Genomic DNA, 20,066 nt, shown 5'->3' with positions numbered 1-20,066 from the left:
CCTCTGACCACATGGCGCCCAGCCCGACCCGCCCCGGAGTCTCAGAACCCGAGCAGAACCAGGCAGCCCTGAGGTCACAGTAATGTTAGAGGGAACTGAAAAACCTGACAGCCGGGGCCAAAAATACCCAGCTGGAGCCGAGGCAGCAGGAAGTGTCTTACTCAGGCTTTAATTATGCCCCGCCCACAAGGGCGACGGCGGGCGATAATGTTTTTACCTGTATCTCTACATCGGGCGGGTTCTAAATGAACCTCCAACCTTGGTTAGACAGCGAGATCTTCATTTAAAATCTTTGATTCAAACAAATTTTGTTAGCAAAATATCTCACGAGCCACTGGACGGCTTTTAAAGGGATAGTTCGGTGATTTTTGGATGGATGTGAGAGCGACTGTCAAAAACTACAAACCGGTTCGATGTTTGTTTGATCTGAGAGTAGTCATTTGTTTGTAATCCACCACTTCACCACTAGGTGACACTAAATTTTCACGTTGTTTAGTTGGAAACATGTTCAACTGGACTTTTCTTTGGGATGATTTCAGAAATAAAAGCTCGGAACTGACGTTTAACGACGTTTAAGGCGTCTTCTTAAATCTGACACGAGTCACCCGGCAACGAGAGCGCCGGTTTGGCGTCATCAGGATTTCCAGCTCTGTTTAAAAACACAAACACAATGAGGGCAAACAATATACGAAGGGATTTACAGCAGCTGTCAGAGACAAACGGTCAAGTTTAAAGGAGATTATAAGGCTAAGTTCTGAAGATACACATTCAGCAGATTAGATTCTGTTTTAGTTACTGGGATCTTTAGATGGCGTCTTTATGGACTCATTTATCGACATGAGTCACAATTCTTTAACTTGAAGTTTGTTCTAAAAGTGGGAAAAGTCTAGATTTTTTAAGTTTTACAGGATTACCTACAATCCTGAGTCACTTTTCCTCCAGATTATGACCTCTCCTGATCCTTGCTGGGTGAAGGCACCTCCTCCTCTTCCTCCCTGGGATCAGTCAGCTCCGGCTCTGCAGGCTCAGATCAGCTCTTCGCCTCTGAAGGAAACATGGTTCCTCTCAGACTCCTGGTTCTGCTGGGCCTCCTCGGGTTCTGTGAAGGTAAGGACACACCTGAATGAGGTCAGGCGTCGAAGGGTTCCTCGGTTCTTCTGTTTGTGCTGATTCTGTAGATTTTAATCTTATTTTAGACCTTCGGCTCATTCAGGAGATGCCTGCTGGGACTTTAGTTTTTGTCACACATTTTTCAACATATTTACATTTTATTTACAAATATTTTCTCATAAAATACTCTGAGATCTCTTCAGTTCCTTCGAGAACGTCTTTAAAATCTTCTCTTGTCTTTAGCTTTTAACGACCTTTTTACTACATTTAGCATCCAGTGTTTTGCTGCTTTAATCCCTTAATTTAGTTACTCTTTTAGTAGTATTAGCTTTTAACTAGTGATTATTCTACTTTTAGCTTGTGTATTGCAACTTTTAGCTAGAATATTTCACATTTAGCTACCATTGTTGCCACTGTTTTTAGCTACTGTTGCAGTACTTTTAATTTTAAGCCAACTTTTGTGTTTTTCTACCTTTAAAAGCCTTTTTTACATTTAGCTAGTGTTTATCTACTTTTAGATATCATTTGGCTACTTTTAGCTTGCGTTTTTCTACTCAAGTTAGTATTTTTGAACTTTTACCTTTTAGCTAGTGTTTTGATATTTTTAGCTTTGAGCTATCATTAGCTACATTTAGCTTTTAGCTATTGTTTTTCTCCTTTTGTATATTAGCTAGTGTTCTGTTTTTGTCTGTTTTAATTCCTTCAGAAAGTCATTCAGCAGAAAACAATGTTTCTCTCGTTCATCTTTAATGAACTTGTTAAAAGAAGCTCTGTGGATCATAACGAGTGTTTCCTGCTGAGGGGAAAAGCTTAACGAGGACAGGGAACAGGTTATTTAAAGGCATCTCCATCTGTTTGACTGGGAGACGTCTGGTTCTGTTTGGGTCCGTTTGCAGCAGGTCAGTCTGAGTTTCTATCTTCAGTGGGACTGGGCCCATTTCCCTCGTCTGAACCCGTGTTGCTGTTTGACACGAAGCTGAAATCAGCTGTCGAGGTAAAGATGGGGCAGGTGGTGAAGGGATGAGAAGTTTTAAATAGCAGCTGATCCTTCTGAGGCCAGCGTGTGCTTCACAGACGTCACAGACGCCTGAAGCTGGATGTTTCAGAAATGTTGTTTTCTTCTTATTTATCTTAAATCTCCCATCAGACACCAGCAGGATTAAATTATGAGCTCAGATATTCAACACTGGAAGTTAAGTGACTTTCTGACACCTATTCTTCAGAGTTTTTTCAGTTCAGATGTTAGTTTTCACACAGCAACTGTTTGAGGCTTACTTTCTGTCTGCCTGTCTTATTAGGAGGTGTGCAGTTACCATGGTGACCCCAATGAGCCACTGGCAACACCAAGCTTTAGCTCAATATCTGTACAAATGCAGCGTTAGAGACATATTTCTTTGTGTTGGCTAAGGTTGATTAGCTGTGGCGGCCATCTTGAATTGAGTTGGTTACTTTCTGGGAGTTTTAAGTCTTCTGATGTTTCTCCAGGTCAGGGGGAGAACGAATCGGACTCGTGTGATAACTTCACCGACCTGGACCTGTCCCATTGCTTCATGGGAACCAGCCTGTACGTCCGGCTGCTGCTCTACACCCGCTCCAACCTCGACTGCGGCCGCGAGATAAACCACCACCACCTGTCCTCCCAGCCGCTCCTCGACCTCCGCCGGCCCACCGCCTTCGTCATCCACGGCTACCGGCCCACCGGAGCGCCGCCCATCTGGATCGACCACATCGTGCACCTGCTGGCCAAGCAGGAGGACATGAACGTCATCGTGGTGGACTGGAACCGAGGGGCGGCCAACCTCAACTACTTCACCGCCGTGACTTACACCAGAGAGGCCGCGCACAACCTGACGGGCTTCATCAGGACCATGCAGGTGAGATATTTACTGTAAACAGGCACTGAAGACCCAAATCCTGTAAATCTGGGGGAAGGAGTTGTATGTTGTATAATCAGTCCACCTTGGAATTAGAGGGTTATCTGTACGTATGAGTCCGGTTTTAGGTGAATGTTGTGTGTCTGCAGGAGGAAGGAGCTTCTCTGAGCTCAGTCCATCTCATTGGGGTCAGTCTCGGAGCTCACCTGGCTGGATTTGTTGGAGCGAACCTGAAGGGGAAGATTGGTCGCATCACAGGTGAAAGGATGACCGTAAATAAACAAACAGTCGTACGGTTGTACACACTTCAAGTTACCCTCTGAAAGGCGTTTTGTAGCCTGAATAAAGCTCTAAACCTTCCAGATGACACGCTTTCTTCCCTTCGTCAGGTCTGGATCCAGCCGGCCCAATGTTCACCAGCGCCACGCCAGAGGAGAGGCTGGACCCCTCGGACGCCATGTTTGTGGACGTTCTTCACACCGACATGAACTGTGAGAGCTCAGGTCCTAGGGGTGGCCTTTTCAACTAACCATGACTTGACCGTTAAAATCTGAAGCAGTGTTTTCTTGGTTCCAGCTTTCGGACTCAGAGGAGCTCATGGACACATCGACTTCTATGCCAACGGTGGAGCCGACCAACCAGGATGTCCCAAAACCATCTTTTCAGGTAGAGAAAAACCCACAGACTCAGATCATCTTACTGTATGCTGATGAAGTTGGTTTATGACATATTTTGCTATCAGACATGGGTTTTTGATGGCGGCCATGCTCACTGCAGTCTGATCTGCGCCCTGCAGGTAAATCTTACTTTGTGTGCGACCACCAGCGCTCGGTGTTCCTGTTCTTGTGCGCTCTGAACCGGACCTGCCACCTCACCGGGTACCCCTGCTCCACCTACAGCCGCTTCCTGGACGCCCAGTGTCTGCAGTGTGAGGCCTTTAAGCCTGCTTCCTGCCCCGTGCTCGGTAGGTGAAATACTCAAATCTGTATCTGACCACAGGTGGGAGCAAACTGATGAAAGGGTTTTACTTTTAACACCTCTGAGACGTTTCCACCGCTCTGATGATACACAAACATCATCTAAGTCAAGACTTAGCAACTCAGACTATGAGGTACTACCTTAAAATATGACTTAGTATCTCATAATAACATGCTAAGTTTAGTTTTAAGATGGTATCTCGTAATTATAACTTTTACATGATCGCCTGCCTTTTATGCTGCAGATAATGAAGAAAAAGGTTCTTTAAACTGTGAAATCTTACAGAACCTGAACCCCAGTCATGTTTTTCCCTGCAGGATACAACGTCAGCCAGTGGAGAGACAGTCTGGTGCAACTCGGACAGACCAAAGTCTTCTTCAGCACCACGGCCTCTCTGCCCTACAGGAGTGAGTTCATCGCACGTTTTCACATAAATCTCATTTTATCTGAGGACAGATCTGATTTAAGGTGAAATAACCGGCAGATAAAATATTTCTGGTCTGGTGTGTGGCAGAGCTGATCTACAGAGTGGACATGGTGACTTGGAACCAGTATCTTCGCTGGGGGGTCGTCTACATCCGTCTGCACAGCGGCAGGAACGTTACAGAGGCCCGAATAGACCAGTGAGGCTTTTTACCATCTAAAAAACCCCAAAACCGAACCCCGATCCAGTCCTCATTTCTTTATATTTTGGTTCCCAGCAGCCAGATGTTCCTGTAGTCTTCTGAGGTTGTTTTTATCAACAGTTCTCCAGACTTTCTGGAGAACCCTACCTTGAGTTTTGGCAGATCTATGAGGATGGAGGTTTTTGACCTGAGCCCAGAAGAATCCCAGGTACCAAGCTTTGACCACCAGGAGCTCACAGACAAGCTTCTTTCTCAGGCCTGGCTTCAGGAGGGTTCCTGGTGTCTCTGTTCCAGGTCCTCCTTCATCAAGGTCTTCAAACCGTGACGGATCGGGTCTTTGTTTGTGGTCAGACTGTCATTGTGAAGAAGGAGCCAACTCAAAAGCCAAAGCTCTTGATTCACTGGTCCATCTTTCCTCACCTATGGTCCAGGACCAAAGGAACAAGATCTGAAATCAGCTTCCATCGAAGGGAACAAAATAAAAAGAACTGAGTCCTGGATCGAGACTTTTTCAGATAACTATAGTAATTCAGAGACTGAAAACGGAAACGCCTCTCTTCCTCCTGTTTCCTGGCAGTAAGCTCCTCCGGTTCGAGCAGTACACCTCCACCCGGCTGCTGGCCCAGTTTGATGAGGACCTGCAGCCCGTTCAGAAGATCTCCATGCGGATCAGCACTGGAAACATCATCGGGCCTCGCTACAAAATCAGGCTGCTGAGGATTCGCTTCACGCCGCTGGAGCATCCAGACAGGTCTGTGTGCACCAAAAACAACTGTTTTACCTTAAAAAAGGCAATAATGTTTTTGCCTGTTTGTTTATATGTTTGTAAAAAGCTCTAACTCTAATTTTACCGACTTTAAGCTAGATTTTAGTGATTTTCCCAACACCCGGAGAGCTGAAAGGCTGCACAAGATCTTAATTTACTTTGACCAAAATGCCTAAAACTTCAGTTTGACATGATCTCAACTCTGCTGTGAAAGGAATGATTGATTTTATGACATTTTTCCATTTTGGCTCTGATTCGTTGGCTTTACTTTTATGTTTTCATCCCATCAGGCCTCTGATGTGCCGTTTTGACATCATCATGGAGGAGAACATGGAGGTGGCGTTCAGACCTCTGCCCTGTGACTCTCATCTCTGACGTCCTGATCACACACACCTCTTCTTCTAAAACACATCTGAATCACTCTAAGACCTCAGACCCAGACCTGTTCTGGGTTCCTCTGGGGGCTCCTGCCTCCACGGACCACCACCACATGGAGCTCCAGGGTCTCTAAAGGAGAACCAGCATCCTTTTTTGTTCCTGAAGACCAGCTGGATCTGCGGATTACTCCTCCTTATCCCAGCCAGGAACCAGAAAGTTATTGTGTGACATGTTGTAAGAACATCAAAAAAACATCATATGCAGCTAAAAGCAGCCAAGGTCCAAAGAAAAATTTGGTTAGACCTTCAAAAGCTCTGCAGAAGATTCACCAAGGTCACTCTAAAGGATGTAATATGGCGGGCGATATGCATTCCTTAAAAAAAAGCTAGTTTCAGTTTCTTTATGTGACGCTGCAGCGTTTTTTCCTTTAAAGATGCTCAGCTTCAGTGGAATAAGACTAACAGCAGAAATGAGTTTATGGTTCAGGTTAGATTCAGAGCAGGAGGAAACATCTGTGCCTTTTTATCTGAAACTATTAATCTTTTCTGACCGTTGCTAACGGATAAAACCAGGGATCAACTCTTCTGGGTGAAGTTAATCGGAAGAAGAATGGACTTCAGTAAAAGTGACAGCAGCTTTTTTCCTGTGTGCAGTTTGTGAAAAACACTGGAAACCTGTTTTCTTGGCTTTTTGTTTGTTTTTTTATGGAGTATTTTCACGCTGATTCAAATAAAACGTCTGTAAATCAGAAAACTCAAAGCTGTCAGTTTGTCTTGATGTGAACTGAGGTTGAATTAATTTGATTTTCACATAGATTAAACAATGTTTAGTAATCTTTCAGGCTGATATTTCTTCACATTTGCAGAAAAAGGTGACATCTCCTAAGAAACAAAGATGGAGGTACATATATAATGCTTTTTTTGTGATTACATTTTGAAAAACAAAACAAAAACAAAAGTTTCTCACATTTATGGGTTAAAAACTAATTACAGTGCTCTGAAAATATGAGCAGATTAAAAAGCATGACAGGGATTCTTTCGGTATTTTTCAGTTAATTAGATTATTATTTAATTAGACACAAATTTGCATCCTTTGAGTACATCTGTTATTATAAAACTAACCACTGTATATAACTGATTAGAGCCGTGACAGCTATCAAGATAAGCACTTCTTCTGTGTTTTTTGAATCATCTTAAATATGCATCATTCACTAACAAAATCTGCAGCAAAATTTGTAATATATGAGCAGATCAGCAGTCTCGTATTATTGACAACAATAACGAGTAGTAACAGTTACATCATCCCTCAAACAATCATTTAATGACGCAGATGTTGTGTTAGAAAAATTCAAATTATAAACATTATTAAAATGCAGTCAACCAAATTCAAGATGGCCGCCACAGGCCTTTAAGGCACACAAAAATGGCTACAACTCAGTCAACTTTGGAGATATCAAGCTGAATTCTGTTGTGGCAGTAGCTGAGAGTCATCCCCGACACACGCGCTGAGCACTGGCTAATCTCGCGAGATCTCGCACGAGAACATGATTACAAACAAGCTGACATGTCTTGTTTGTGTTTTTGATGTTAATTTTAGGCTTTAAAATTATTTATAGAGCTTCTGTTGTGACTCGGTGTATGTGTGCGTGCGTGTGTGCGTGTGTGTGTGTGTGTGTGCGTGTGTGTGTGTGGTGCTGACCCATATTACAGCTGTCATCCTCACTTCGCCATAACTATGACGTAACTCCGACGCCGGGGGGGCTCACTCTCGCCTCACGTGCGCTCCGACACGAGCCAATTCCATCTTCGCCTCGTGAGGACGAGAGTAGCGGGCGTTTAACGCAAACAGCGCACCTTTAAATCACTTTAGGTGGAAAAATAAATGGCATCTTGAAACTCTATTTAACAGAGGAGTTTATTCCTCCGTCACGCAGCAGCCTACCTGGTTGCTAGGAGACGCAGGGCGGCGCATTAATATGTAAATTAGCCAACTGTGAAGCGGTCACAGGTCTGTATTTTTGTTATTATAAACGAAATCCAAATGTCTCTTTTTTTCCATTTTAAACGATAATTACTTAACATTACCAGCCTAATATGGGTTCAAATGTTTCCTAATAACGTTTAGGAACTGTGTGTGTGTTATTATTTTATTTTCTGGAAATAAAAAGTCGATATTAAGTAGAAACAGCTAGTTTTGTGCCAAATCGACACCAAATTTACAGTAATTCCGGTTTGTGTGGAATAACAGGGGCTGTGTTTAATGACCCTCCCTTTTTTGCGTGCCTAGCTAACAGCATCTGTTTCCCCGCCTTGTCTTTCTGAGTCACCGAGCCGAACCGGGAGCTGCTAGGTCCGGTTCGGATCCGCCGGCAGGAGTCCTCCATGACTCAGGTGGTTCCGGGGCTCGCAGACATGACAGGTAAGGATAGATGGGTTTATTATCTGTAGCCTAACCATGGCTGTGCTACAGCATTAAAACTCTAAACATGTCAAAATTAAAGATATTTAAACAGGAAATTTATTGTCCTGAAAGGTGGAGTTTTGCAGTATTTGTGTCTGAATGCATTTAAAACTGCAGCTAACGCAACTTGAGTTAAAACGGAGGAATGCATATCACCCGCCGCCTTTTAAACTAAGGTTTTAGACCACCTCAGTGATTTTGGATTATGTGTTGGGGATGACTCTCAGCTACTACCACAACAAATTTCACCTCAGCGAGTGTAAAACTGGCTGAGTTGTCGCAGTTTTTGTTTGTAAAGGGCAACTGGCTGTGGCGGCCATCTTGAATTGGATTGGGTTTAAAAGTAAATCAGCTCTAGGGGAACATCTAATGATTATTTCCTGAAAGAGTCAGTGAAATCCATCCAGTGGCTCAGGAGATATTTTGCTAACAGACAGACCCAGATGGTTAAATCGACAGCACCTCCCTCCAACCACAGCGGTGTTATGTCACATTTATCAAATATAAAATCATAATAAAATAAAATTGGCTTTGATGTGATTTTTGGCTGAAAATGAAGCAAAGCAGAAGCTGAGATTTGCATAAATTTGCATGTTTGCACGTGTCCATCTGTCCATGGATGTCTTCTGTCTTACTCCACGTCAGTTTGACAGACTGAGGGCTGCGGCCCGAAGGTCCCCTCAGACAGCTCGCCGTGACATTTGACCCCGGCCGCAGCGCCGTCCCTGACAGATTTAAGGGCGGTCGGTTGCTTTCTTCGCATCTCCTTCTATTTTGTGAAGCGTGGAAGTCACGTTTGCTGTATTTTTAGCTGCAGTCGCCTCTTGGCCAGCATGAATCATGTGTGTGTCTCTGAACCGCAGCGCTGGCTCCTCCTCCTGCTTCGCCGCACAACAGGAGGCACGCGTCCCCGTCCCCGTCCCCGTCCAGCCCTACAGGTAAGCATCCTTTAATCTGCTCCTGATGTCTTCATCACCCTTAATGTAACAAACTGGAGACATTCCTGCATCAGAAACTTTACTTTTTAAAACATTTAGAGTTCATAACGAGCTGTTCTTTTCCCAGATTCACGCAGCGTTAATAAACACGATCAGATAAAACTTCCTGATGAAAAGTGATTTATCTTTTTAAAAACAAAAAACAGATTCTTCTCTTTCATTCGTCTCAAGGCTCCCGGCTGCATTTAACAAAAGAGCGACTAGAGGACACGCAGAAGGCTCAAGGTAAAAATAATTCTGCAGTTTGGTCTTTTTCTGTTTTCTGTCACAGAGGCTTGATTTTAAATTAGGTCAGGAGTTTTATTTTTAAATATTCACCTAAATGAATTCATAAAAAGGACTGAAACAAAGGGTTAGCTGACCTGTTTTGTTGGTTTCTCTGCGTTTGCATCAGTTTAAAGACAAAAAAGGAAGGAGAACTTTAAAGTTAAGATGATTTTAGCTCAAAAAAATAAAGAATAAATAACCCCAGATGTAAATAAATGTATATAAATAGGAGCAGAGGAAAATTAAATAAAAACCAGTTTTTTTGTTATTTGAATAAATGATGCAAACAGTAGAGTAATTTCAGATTTATTAAATAAAATACGGACTCGGAGGATGTTTTAAATTAGCCCTAAACGTGTCGGACGCTGCTTTTCAAATTATTTGTTGCCTTAAATCAGGTGTTTTCTTTGTTTCACTAAATGAACCTCATGTTGATGAAAAACACTTTAAACCTTACAATCGTTTCACAAACAAGCAAAAAATTTCCTTTTTTTAAAATTCTTTAGACGTGTCAGTTCCTGTTTATCATCTTTTATTCGGGTGTCAAAAATGGCCGAAAACTGATTAAGAAATCAGGAAATCTGAAACAAAGGAATCAACTACATGGATCTAAAGAGTTTTTTATTCCTGCGGTAAAAACAGCAAATATTCTGTCATTTATTCTAAAATCAAAATGTCGCCGCTGTGAGCAAATCTTTAATTTTTCCATGTTTGTTCAGCTGCTCCCTTCAGACGGTCCATCTGCCTCCATCTTGTCCATCATCATCCTCCTTCACTCCATGGACCTTCTCCATGTCCATGGAGTGAAGGGCGTTTGGTCACACCCTCCATTGCCTTCCACCCGCTCCCTACTCTCACTGGAGATGCTGTCTTCAAACATCACGGTCCTCCTCGGTGTCTCCTGCAGGACCTCATGTGTCAACCTGTCCATCACCGGTTTTTATTTTCTCCTAATTCTTTAAAAACCCAGATGTAAAAGATCTGTTTCACGTTTGTTATTTTAAAAAAATAGCCTAATTATAGAGAAAAATCTAAATATTTTTCCCACGAGATGCCTGGCAGGTAATCTAATGCAGCAGGACAGAAGTTCAGATTTTCTTCCAGTGTTTGTTTGAGAGAAACAAGAAATCTGACCTCAGATCTGTCGGTTGGTCCCGGTTCGTCCTGCAGATCTGTCTCAGGTGCTGCAGGACAAGGAGCGCCGCGCGAAGCAGCAGCTGGACCGCTGCGCCGAGGAGCGAGGGAGGAAGATGGAGGAGCAGAGGAGGAAGGAGCAGCGGCGCCGGGCCGCAGCGGAGGAGAAGAGACGCCAGCAGCGGGAGGCGGAGAAGGTCAGAGGTCACAGCGTTACGCCCTGATGTTGACCCGTGGTTTTAAACAAACAGTTTCAGGTTTGCAGCCAAGCGACCAGAGAGTAATTTATTCCAACCTGTTCTTGTGTCTGCAGCTGTAAACTGAGTTATTTTATTTTTCCTGCCTCAGTCTGAGACAACTCTACGAGCTTTTCAGTCAGTTTTCCAGACGTGAAGCTGCGTTTTTGTTTGGAGTTTAAGTCTTAGTTTGGTTGGAGTTCTTGATGATGCTTGTATCCAGTCATCTGTGCAGTTAATAAGATTATTTTATTATAGATTTAGAGAAAATCTAAAAATAAAACGGCTGATTGATGAGTGCAGGGGTACAGTCAGCTGAAGGTTAGTTCCGTTTGTTTGTTAATTAGTTCGGAGCGGGTTATTAACGACTTCCTGTCAGCTGACCAGCCGAAGCGTTTGGGTCGTCTTCGCCTTCGACACAGATTATTGTTTAATTTAATGTCCTAACGGCCGGTCGGGCCCACGGGGAGATGACCTCACCTCCATCATCTCAGGTGGCGTTTACTGGAACAGACCGTCGATGAGTTCACCGCTGGGACCGAAGAACCAACAGAAAACGATCAGGAAGGGTCAGGAGAGTCGCTTTAATGCAGGACAAATAATCCCAAAGTCTCTTAGAGCTGAAACTATTTATTTACAGAAAAGAGCTTTGACTTAATGTTTAAATCATTAGGATCACTTTTTAAAATCTGGTCTTTAATTAACTGTCAACAAAAACCAAAACATTTACTAGAAGATATTAAAATAAGGACATTTTAGAAGCTGAGTCTGCAGCGTTTACCTGCTGTTTTTCTAATTTAAGCTTTTAGATGCTGGTCTGCTGGTTTTAGCTTCTGATAACTTTAGCATTTAGCTCCTGTTTTGATTATTGTAACTTTTAGCTGATGATTGCTAGTTTTAGCTTTTAGCTTCTGTCCTGCTGGTTTTACTTTCTAGCTATGATTCAGCTGGTTTTTGCTCTTAGTTTTATTTTTCTAACCCTAGCTTCTCAGTTAGCAGAAGATGCTAATTTTGGTTTATCGGTGGTCGGATTTTCTCCCAGTTCGGCTGATCCGTTCCTGCTTCTCCTTCTGTCTCGGATCAGTTTTATCGCTTCCTGTCCACCCCTGTCCATGTCTCCGTGTCCCTTTAAGTCCTCCGTCCCCCCCGGGACAACAACAACAACACATAGGGAGAAATATGAAAACATTATAGTCTGAATATTAAATCAGTTTTCTTTTAAATCTAATATAAATGGACAGTAGATCCCTAAACAGGATTTAAATGTGATGTGGCATAAATAGACTCTCAGGCAAAGTTACTCTCTCTAAACGTAGGAGTTAATAATGTTCAGTAGACATGAATAATAAATGAGCGTTATATCTGACTGTCCTCAGTGATTGAAATTACAGGACAGATTTATTTATTAGTCAAAAGTTCATTTAAAAGACAGGAAATAGGATATTTATTGTTTAAAAACCAGAAAGAGCTGATTTCTAATACTAAACATCCTGTAGGATTTAAAATATAGGCAACATCTTTTAATATTAATATTTTTAATGTTATTAGTAGTGCAGTGGTATTGATTATTTTAGGTTTTTTAAGTCAGATGTTCGACCTATGAGCTTTTAATTATATTTTTTATAGTTATTTGCTTTTTGTCTGTTTTCTATTGAAGAGTAAAATATATTTTATAAGATATTCTGTTTACTTCTGACTCTGGTTGGGAGAAAGATATTTCCATTCTCTTTATTTTAGACATGGCTTATAATAAAATTAAGTAAGCAAGTAGATATTTGATGCCAAGTATATTTTTTTTATTCAAAAATTGCATTTTCTTTGTGAAATGCTGGTAATAATAGAATCTACTGAAAGGAAGTGGAAGAAAGGGTGAGATGAAGGTAAAATGAGGAGAAAAGGCAGCAAATATCAATATCCGGTCCACCCACTGTGTGTGTGTGTGTGTGTGTGTGTGTTGGGGGAGGTGACGAGCTGCACTCGGCCCCCTCCTGTCGGGTGAAACAGTCATTAGAGAGGGAGTGGGAGATCGAGGTAGGGAGTGAATAGGAGAGAGAGGGTGGGGTGAGTTAAATTTTGAGGTGGGGGAGAGACGGAGGTGGACAGAAGGAGCAGCCAGAGGAGCGAAGGAGCAGCTGACGAGAGCCGCTGTTGCACGCGGTTACCATGGCGCAGCCGCCTCCGAGCGCATCGCCCGGCGTCCGTCGCCGTAGCGATGGCTCGGTGAGAGAATGTCTGTTCTTCCCCGTCTCTGAACGCAACGAGCAGGAGAGGCTGGAGGCCCTGGTTCGCCGGAGAGCCCGAGGAGGAGGAGGAGGAGGCGGGGGTGCAGAGGAGGGCCGGGACCACCTGGAGAACAGGCCCAAACGATGGACCTGGGGAGGACCGCCTGACGGAGCAGAAGGTGAGTCCAGCCTGAGGTTTGTTGTGGATGGTGGTGATGTCAGCGAGGAAACAGAGGTTGGATGGGGGCTGGGAGGGATGGAGAGGAGGAGGAGGAGGAGGTCAGGTGGAAAAAGGAAGAGGGGGATGGATGGAAGGGTGGAGACATCAGAGCGGAGGAGGTGAGCTGAGGATAAGGAGTGAGGAAGAGGAGGAGGAAAAAGGGTGTGGAGGCTGCAATGCAGGAGCAGCTCAGCACTTTGTGTGTAAACCTCGGAGGGGTGAGAAGAAGCTGCGAGTGTTTTCTGAACATTGGCTGACCTCAGGACGCCTCGGGATGACATCACACACGCAGGTATTGCTGTTTGCTGCTGGTTAACGTGCTACAGGTGTGTGTTTATGTGTCAATCTTTTGTGGTTTTGTTTCTCTGCCGGGAGGCCGGTTTAATCCTCAGGAGGGCAGGAGTTACACATCTAACCTTGAACACAACAAGGCCGCTCACCTAACCACAGATGAACTGCGACACGACGCGGTTTACTGAGCTAACGACCGTCTTTATCTCCTTTTACGTCTTTTTCTCCTCCGTCTCCTCCGGCACGTATTCTGCAGCACATTCATAAACACCATCAATTATTCACAGCAGCCATCAGCTGAGCTGACTGAACACGAAGCTGAGTCCAGCCAGCAGCTCGCCTGGCTCCGGTCCGGCTGCCTGTCAGACAGACTGATCCAGGATCTGTCAGGGCCCGGCTCACTGCAGCAGAACCAGCAGCGTCTCATCTTACACCACCACTCAATTAAAGGACGGACTCGCAAAAAACACACAGTGTGGCGATCTGATGTGTGTTTTAAATTCAAATCAGTGCAAGAAGAGAACTAAGACTTTATTTATGAATTAAAGGAAATATTAAGACAGTTAATTAGCTCGATCTGTTAGGGACATAAATCAAGTAGCTACAACAAGCACTTTTAGCTTCATAACGATGCAACAAGGGCACTTCTTTTTAAATGGTGGCTTTATTTGAATAATTCCACTCGTTTTGATTTCATTATAACGCATCAGGATGGCACATAGTGACTCATTTTGTTGAGGAGGTTAGAGGTTTAGCAAACAGGGCGTTTCATCCAGTCCTTTTCATTTAAAGCCAGTTCCTCAGCGGGCTGCGGCTGTTGGCAGCTGCGTGGTGAACAGTTCTCTCGAGGCCGTCTCTGAGGCCTGCAGTCTTGAGTTTTGAACACGTTCAAAAAGTTTGCGCAATGAATTTTCTGTTGCAGACCTCTTTAAGCTGTTGTAACGAGCATAAATAATGTGCGCAGCCAAGAATGCAGTTCTGCAGCCATTACATGAAACTAAGCTGTGATTTTATTGGTCATCCTTGTAGTTAAAACTCAGAATTCAATGAGACTGCAACAGAAAATTCACCTGTTTTCTCAATTTTGGGTTCAAAAGTAGCTGGTGAAAATTGTTGAATAAAACCTTCATTCAGCCTCATTTTCTCCGGCTAATTTTTGTTGATTAACTAAAAATATTTTGTAAACGTTTGCCTAGAAGAGTCCCTGTGTCATCCCCAATCTGCATAATGATGACAGATATAATTTTATTCACAATATATTGTGATTTTCTTCCTCTCCAAGTTTGTTTTTGATCATTTCTGTTGATTCTTGGGCGCAGCCATCTTTGAGCAAGAAAGCAACACCACCACTGATGGGACAAAAGTTCTCGTTTATTGTCAAGGCTTCTGATTGGTCGACGCTGGGGGCGTGGCACTGCGTCGTTTTCCTGGCAGTAGATGACAGATTAATGTCAGAGAAAAGACCGGTTCTAACAACCAGAAAGAAATCCAAGACAATCTGTTTCAAACCTCCAGTTAATGTTTTTATTCAGATGACTTCCTTCAGGTTGGGAGATACTTCCTGAAAACTCTTCCAGTCCTTCTAAAACACCAAACATTCTCACAAATTGTCCTGAGAAACGTCTGATTCTGGACTCTTCAAACACCCTCCCAGCCTTGAAAAGGCATTTCTGATGTTCTAAAGTTCAACACCAGTTTGTATTATTAATGGAGAGAAATGATTGTCTTAAATAATGTTTCCAGACATTTTGAAGAGTTTATTTACAGAAAGAAGAAACCCATAAAATTAACGAGTGTTCTGATAGTAAAACAACCAGCATTGAAGTGTAAAGATTTATATTAGTTCAAAATTTAAATCCAGCTCACCTTCAGAAGGAATTTATTGTAGAGTTTTCTTCTTTTGGAGGCAGCAATTTATTCCCTTCACCTCTTTTGTTTATGAGATTTCTTTTACCTCAAACCTTTTAGGCTTCTTCAGCTGTTCGTGATGCATTTGTTGTGAAATTTTGTCTAATTGATGAGATTTCAGTCCAGCACTTCCTGCTTAGAACTTCATGTTTTTATCCTTCGTGTTCCTTTATGATTTAAATCCCTGCGGATGGATGGATGGTTGGATAAATGGATGGACGGCTGGATGGATGGATGGATGGATGGATTGATGGATGGATAAATGGATGGATGGAAGGATGGATGGACAGATGGTTGGATGGATGGATGGATGGATGGATGGATGGATGGATGGATGGATGGATGGATGGATGGATGGATGGATGGATGGATGGATAAATGGGTGGATGGATAAATTAATGGATGGATGGATGGATAAATGAATGGATGGATGGATGGATGGATAAATGGATGGATGGAAGGATGAATGGTTGGTTGGTTGGTTGGATGGTTGGATGGAGGGATTGATGGATGGATGGATGGATGGATGGATGGATGGAAGGATGGACAGATGGATGGATGGATGGATGGATGTAAATCCTCCATGCCTTTGTCAAACAGCTGTGAGTCTGTAACGCTTTGCTTTTTCCGCTCTGCTTCACTTGCTGCCCAGGTAACCCTAAGACCCCGCCCTGCCATGCCATTGGCTCCTCTCAGGCCAATGAGCTTCCTGCCGCTTCCAGCGCCAGCCAATCCCGTAACGGTAGAGATCACATGACTCTGTGCCCCGCCCACACCACCTGTCACCTGCAGCTGCTCGGCTGCCTGCATGGCGTCTTTGTGCCGTTGGACCGGCTGTAACCTGGTTCTGTTGTGACTTTACTGCAGTGTTGAGGAAACCTGCGTGGACCAAGTTTTTAATCCTTTCCACCCCCAAAGTTACCAGTTATAGTTGTTTTTAAGAAAAGTTATTTGTCAGACAATACATGTCCAATCATTTTACAGCTGATTTTAATTTCACAATCACCAAATCTCTTCTTTTATACAAATATTTAATTTAGGAGCACCCAAATGTTGGGCTTTTTTAACTAAAAAATCCACCTAAAAATGTGGATCTGATTAAAACGGTACTATAACTCTCTACAAATAATTTACTAAATACCAAACTAAATTTGTTGCTTGTTATTTTTTAATTATGAAAGATCTCTTAATGTCTGAAACCTTTTTTAAACTCATTTTTATTATTTTAGACACCTGGTTAGCATCAGAATATTTACTGGATCAGAAGCATTCTCCAACCAATTAACCAACTAATTCACTAACCAGTCAACCAACTAATTCACTAACCATTCAACCCACCAATTAACCAACCAAGCAACCAACCAATTAACCAACCAATTAACCAACCAGTCAACCAACTAATTCACTAACCATTCAACCCACCAATTAACCAACCAGTCAACCCACCAATTAACCAACTAATTAGTCAACCAGCCAATCAAAGTTTATTTCTGTAACACGCTGTAAAAACAGCCCTTAGTGACCAAATTTCTGCACAAACAGAAAAATATAAAAACACAGCAGTTGAACTAAAATGCAATAAAATTCACATCAAGCAAATTAATTCTAGATAAATAAACTAAACCTTCACAGTAAAACCAACAAAAAGGAAAATGAATGAAAGAAACACCAGAAACTCAAGATGTTCTGCTAAACTAGAACTACAGATGAGTTTAAATGTCAGATTTAAAGGCTTAAAGCAGTTTGACCTCCAACACTGACGGTTTGTCTGTTTTTTTTTATTTATTTGTGTGTTTTTTGTTCTGTGGATGTTTGTGTTTTTTAACAGAGACAAATCTGTTCATGTTATTGAACCGTCTCCATCGACAGTTCACTTTGAGTAAAAGCCCTGATCCACTCATCATTTCCTTACAAAGAGCCGACAAACTACACCGCTACGAAACACGGCAGATCGTCTACTACAAGGACCGAACACGAGAGGATAAAAGGTCCGAAGTCGATGGAAGAGAGGACTGGATCAGGACTTTTACACAGGGTTGTGTTTGTACAAACGTCATGCATCCACCCACCCCCACCCTCATCACAACAAAAGGCTGCTGCCCTTCCTGTCCTTCGGCTCAGGGATGCATATAATTCTCAGCAGGGAAACACACACACACACACACACACACACACACACACACCCTGCAGCCACCAACACCCGGTGCAATCACAGACAGACATCTAGTTTCAATCGTTGCCGTCCCATTTCACAGCTCCAGCAGCTGCACTCGTCTTGATTTAGCTGTTTGTCCTGTTTCTATCAAGCTGTGGCTGCAGGGTGTAAAATGTGACCCGTTCTGGAAAAACGAGTCAAAATGAGGAGTTTGGTGATTTATCTTCAGGCAACGAGCGAGTTTTACTTCCGAGAGCGCCGGTTTGAAATCTAGATTTTTATTGATCAGGAGTTCCAGCCCTGCGTTTAAAAACAGGAGTCCTGATGTTCACAGTGATGACAAACGTTATACAAAGGGATTTCCAGGCTCTACGGAAGGAAATTATAAAGATTATAAACAAAGAATTATTTCTGAAGACAGACTTGTTGGAGTATATTCTGTTTTAGTTACTGGGATCACTAGATGGTGTCTTTATGAACTCAAATCTTAATTACGACAAAAATCCATGTTTGCACGTATTTCTGTTCATTCTGACACCATTTGGACGGGTTTGGGCTTTTAAATGAGAAAATAAAAACTACAGATTAGATGTTTGAAATCAGATCTTCGTTTGTTAATTTAAAGTGTCAGTGTGGGGAAAAGCTGATGCTTCTCATGTGATCCGTCCAGAGCAGAAAAATGAAAACTCAAAGGTTGAACAACATCCTTATGAAGCAGTTTGTCTTTAATCACACAAGCTGTGGATGTTTAGATGTTCAAACCGTCACAGAAATGATGATAAAAATATCAGTCTGCACAGACTCAAGCTGAGTTCATGGCGCATTCAGGCGCTGTAGGAAACATTTTACCTGTCGGTTTGGTGGTTCTTCACCCTTCATGTCCCGGCGGAGCAGTTTGTCGGCTCTGCTTCACTCCTGTCTTCATCATCGAGGTTAATCCATCGATCAGCAGGATTATTTTCTGTTTTCCGATTTATCCGCCATATTTTCCTGTTTCCAGCAGGGATCTGTAGCTTCATTCGGTCATCTGACTGTGTTCTTTATTTGTTTTTATTTTATTTAGTAGTTGACTTCCTGTCCCCGCCGACGATGGATCAGCCGAACAACAAGCTGCTGTCCAGCTCTTCAGCGTCCCTCAGCTCCCCGGAGAGAGGTGAGGAGACAGATCAGACTTATTTTAGCTTCTGTAAGGATCCAAGCTGACAGAAGGAGAGGAAGAGGAGCGAAAGAAGCTGTAACCGTGGTAACCACGCCTGCGTCAGTCACTTCCTGAAAGCACTCTTAATAAGCCAGGCAGAGCAGAACGTTAGTCGTCTGCATAAACTATAAGTTGTTTTAAAACCAGTCCTGAACTGTGGAAAATGTGCTGTTTTGATATTTTTACATAAAAAATCACACTTTCCTCCCTTAGTGTTACTTTAGCTTTTAGCTTTAGCATTTCGGCTACATTCCTCTCAATCAGCTGTGGGCTTTTAGGACAACAGAGATCCATCTGACTGAGAAATGTGAGCCATGCTGGCAAAATGAGTGAATTATAAGTTATTATTTGTAAAGTCTTCAGGATGATCTGCAGCTTGTTGAAATCCTGTGATTTATCAGCTGCAGCGAGCTGATTTTATTCACGAGTGTCTGTTAAAGTTTACAGTGTCACTAAAGGTCCAAACACTAATACAAGTCTTTATAACGTCCTGTCCTTCTCTGTGCGTTTGTCGGTCTGTGACCCGTCAGTGTCGTTTTTGTCCCATCGAACAGCTTCCCCCAGCAACCACAGATCGTTCAGGAGTTCCTCCAACCGTAGGAGCGTCGCTGGACTCCCCGAGGAGACGTCCAGAGCCAGGACGCCCACGGTCAGCTCTCCGTCCACCAAATCTGAGCTCCTAACCCCAAAGCAGTTAAATGTTTAACTGCCTCAGCTTCATTTTAGCTGTTTTAACCGTTCACATATCAAAACGTTCAGCTCCTTCTGGACACGTCGAACATTTTAAAGTGTTAAAACTTTATTGAAATAGTTTTTCTTTTTGAAATGAATGGAAAACATTTCAAAGCCTGAAAAAAACTTTTGAATATTTGAATTTTACTTCAGCATCTTGCTTCATTTTTAGCTTTTAGCTACTGTTTAGCTCAATTAGCCGTTAGTTTTTATTTTTGCTTGTTTTTGTCTTTAGGTTTTCTTTTTGCAAAATTGAGCTTCAGCTCCTGTTTAGCCTTTAGCTAACTTTAGCTCCTGTTCTGATCATTTTAACATATAAAAACAGAAGTTAGACCTGATTCAGCTCTGATGTTTGATGTTTTTGTGGTTTTCTGACTCAGGGGGAGTCTCCAGACACGCCGGTCCGCAGCGCTTCCTTCAAAGCCAACAGCAAAGGTCACGTCACGCCCAAACGGTTCGTGAACGCCCCGAACGCGACTCGCTCCTCTCCACCTCTCGCTCCTCTCGCTCCTC

At 42.9% G+C, this 20,066-nt stretch overlaps 2 protein-coding genes across 13 annotated transcripts in view; both read left to right on the top strand.

The window, feature by feature from the left end:
- The first annotated feature begins 99 nt into the window (after positions 1–99).
- lipib (lipase, member Ib) lies at positions 100–6,467 on the top strand. The gene is made up of 10 exons (XM_017440576.3): positions 100–1,107; positions 2,596–2,984; positions 3,134–3,242; positions 3,374–3,475; positions 3,561–3,650; positions 3,781–3,948; positions 4,280–4,369; positions 4,477–4,585; positions 5,166–5,339; positions 5,645–6,467. The coding sequence occupies exons 1-10, from the start codon at positions 1,056–1,058 to the stop codon at positions 5,727–5,729; spliced, it is 1,368 nt and encodes a 455-aa protein (XP_017296065.1). The 5' UTR covers positions 100–1,055; the 3' UTR covers positions 5,730–6,467.
- A 1,055-nt stretch (positions 6,468–7,522) lies between these two features.
- map7d2b (MAP7 domain containing 2b) overlaps positions 7,523–20,066 on the top strand; it is a 35,737-nt gene continuing 23,193 nt past the window's right edge. For 2 of the 12 annotated variants that reach the window (XM_037973147.1, XM_017440581.3), the window contains exons 1-10: positions 7,524–7,739; positions 8,019–8,150; positions 9,056–9,130; positions 9,362–9,415; positions 10,628–10,788; positions 13,093–13,228; positions 16,121–16,210; positions 18,687–18,776; positions 19,352–19,470; positions 19,934–20,007. In XM_037973147.1, the coding sequence (XP_037829075.1) occupies positions 8,114–8,150; positions 9,056–9,130; positions 9,362–9,415; positions 10,628–10,788; positions 13,093–13,228; positions 16,121–16,210; positions 18,687–18,776; positions 19,352–19,470; positions 19,934–20,007 (836 nt within the window). In that variant the 5' untranslated portion in view covers positions 7,524–7,739; positions 8,019–8,113. Of the gene's footprint in view, positions 7,740–8,018; positions 8,151–9,052; positions 9,131–9,361; positions 9,416–10,176; positions 10,520–10,627; positions 10,789–12,419; positions 13,229–16,120; positions 16,211–18,686; positions 18,777–19,351; positions 19,471–19,933; positions 20,008–20,066 lie in introns of those variants that run through there. The other 10 variants (XM_037973149.1, XM_037973146.1, XM_037973145.1 and 7 more) reach the window with 10 other exon arrangements.

Source organism: Kryptolebias marmoratus, linkage group LG21, assembly GCF_001649575.2.
Source record: "Kryptolebias marmoratus isolate JLee-2015 linkage group LG21, ASM164957v2, whole genome shotgun sequence".
Classification (NCBI taxonomy): domain Eukaryota; kingdom Metazoa; phylum Chordata; class Actinopteri; order Cyprinodontiformes; family Rivulidae; genus Kryptolebias; species Kryptolebias marmoratus.
Note: the sequence above shows the minus strand (reverse complement) of the source record. Positions and strands in the feature narration are given on the sequence as shown.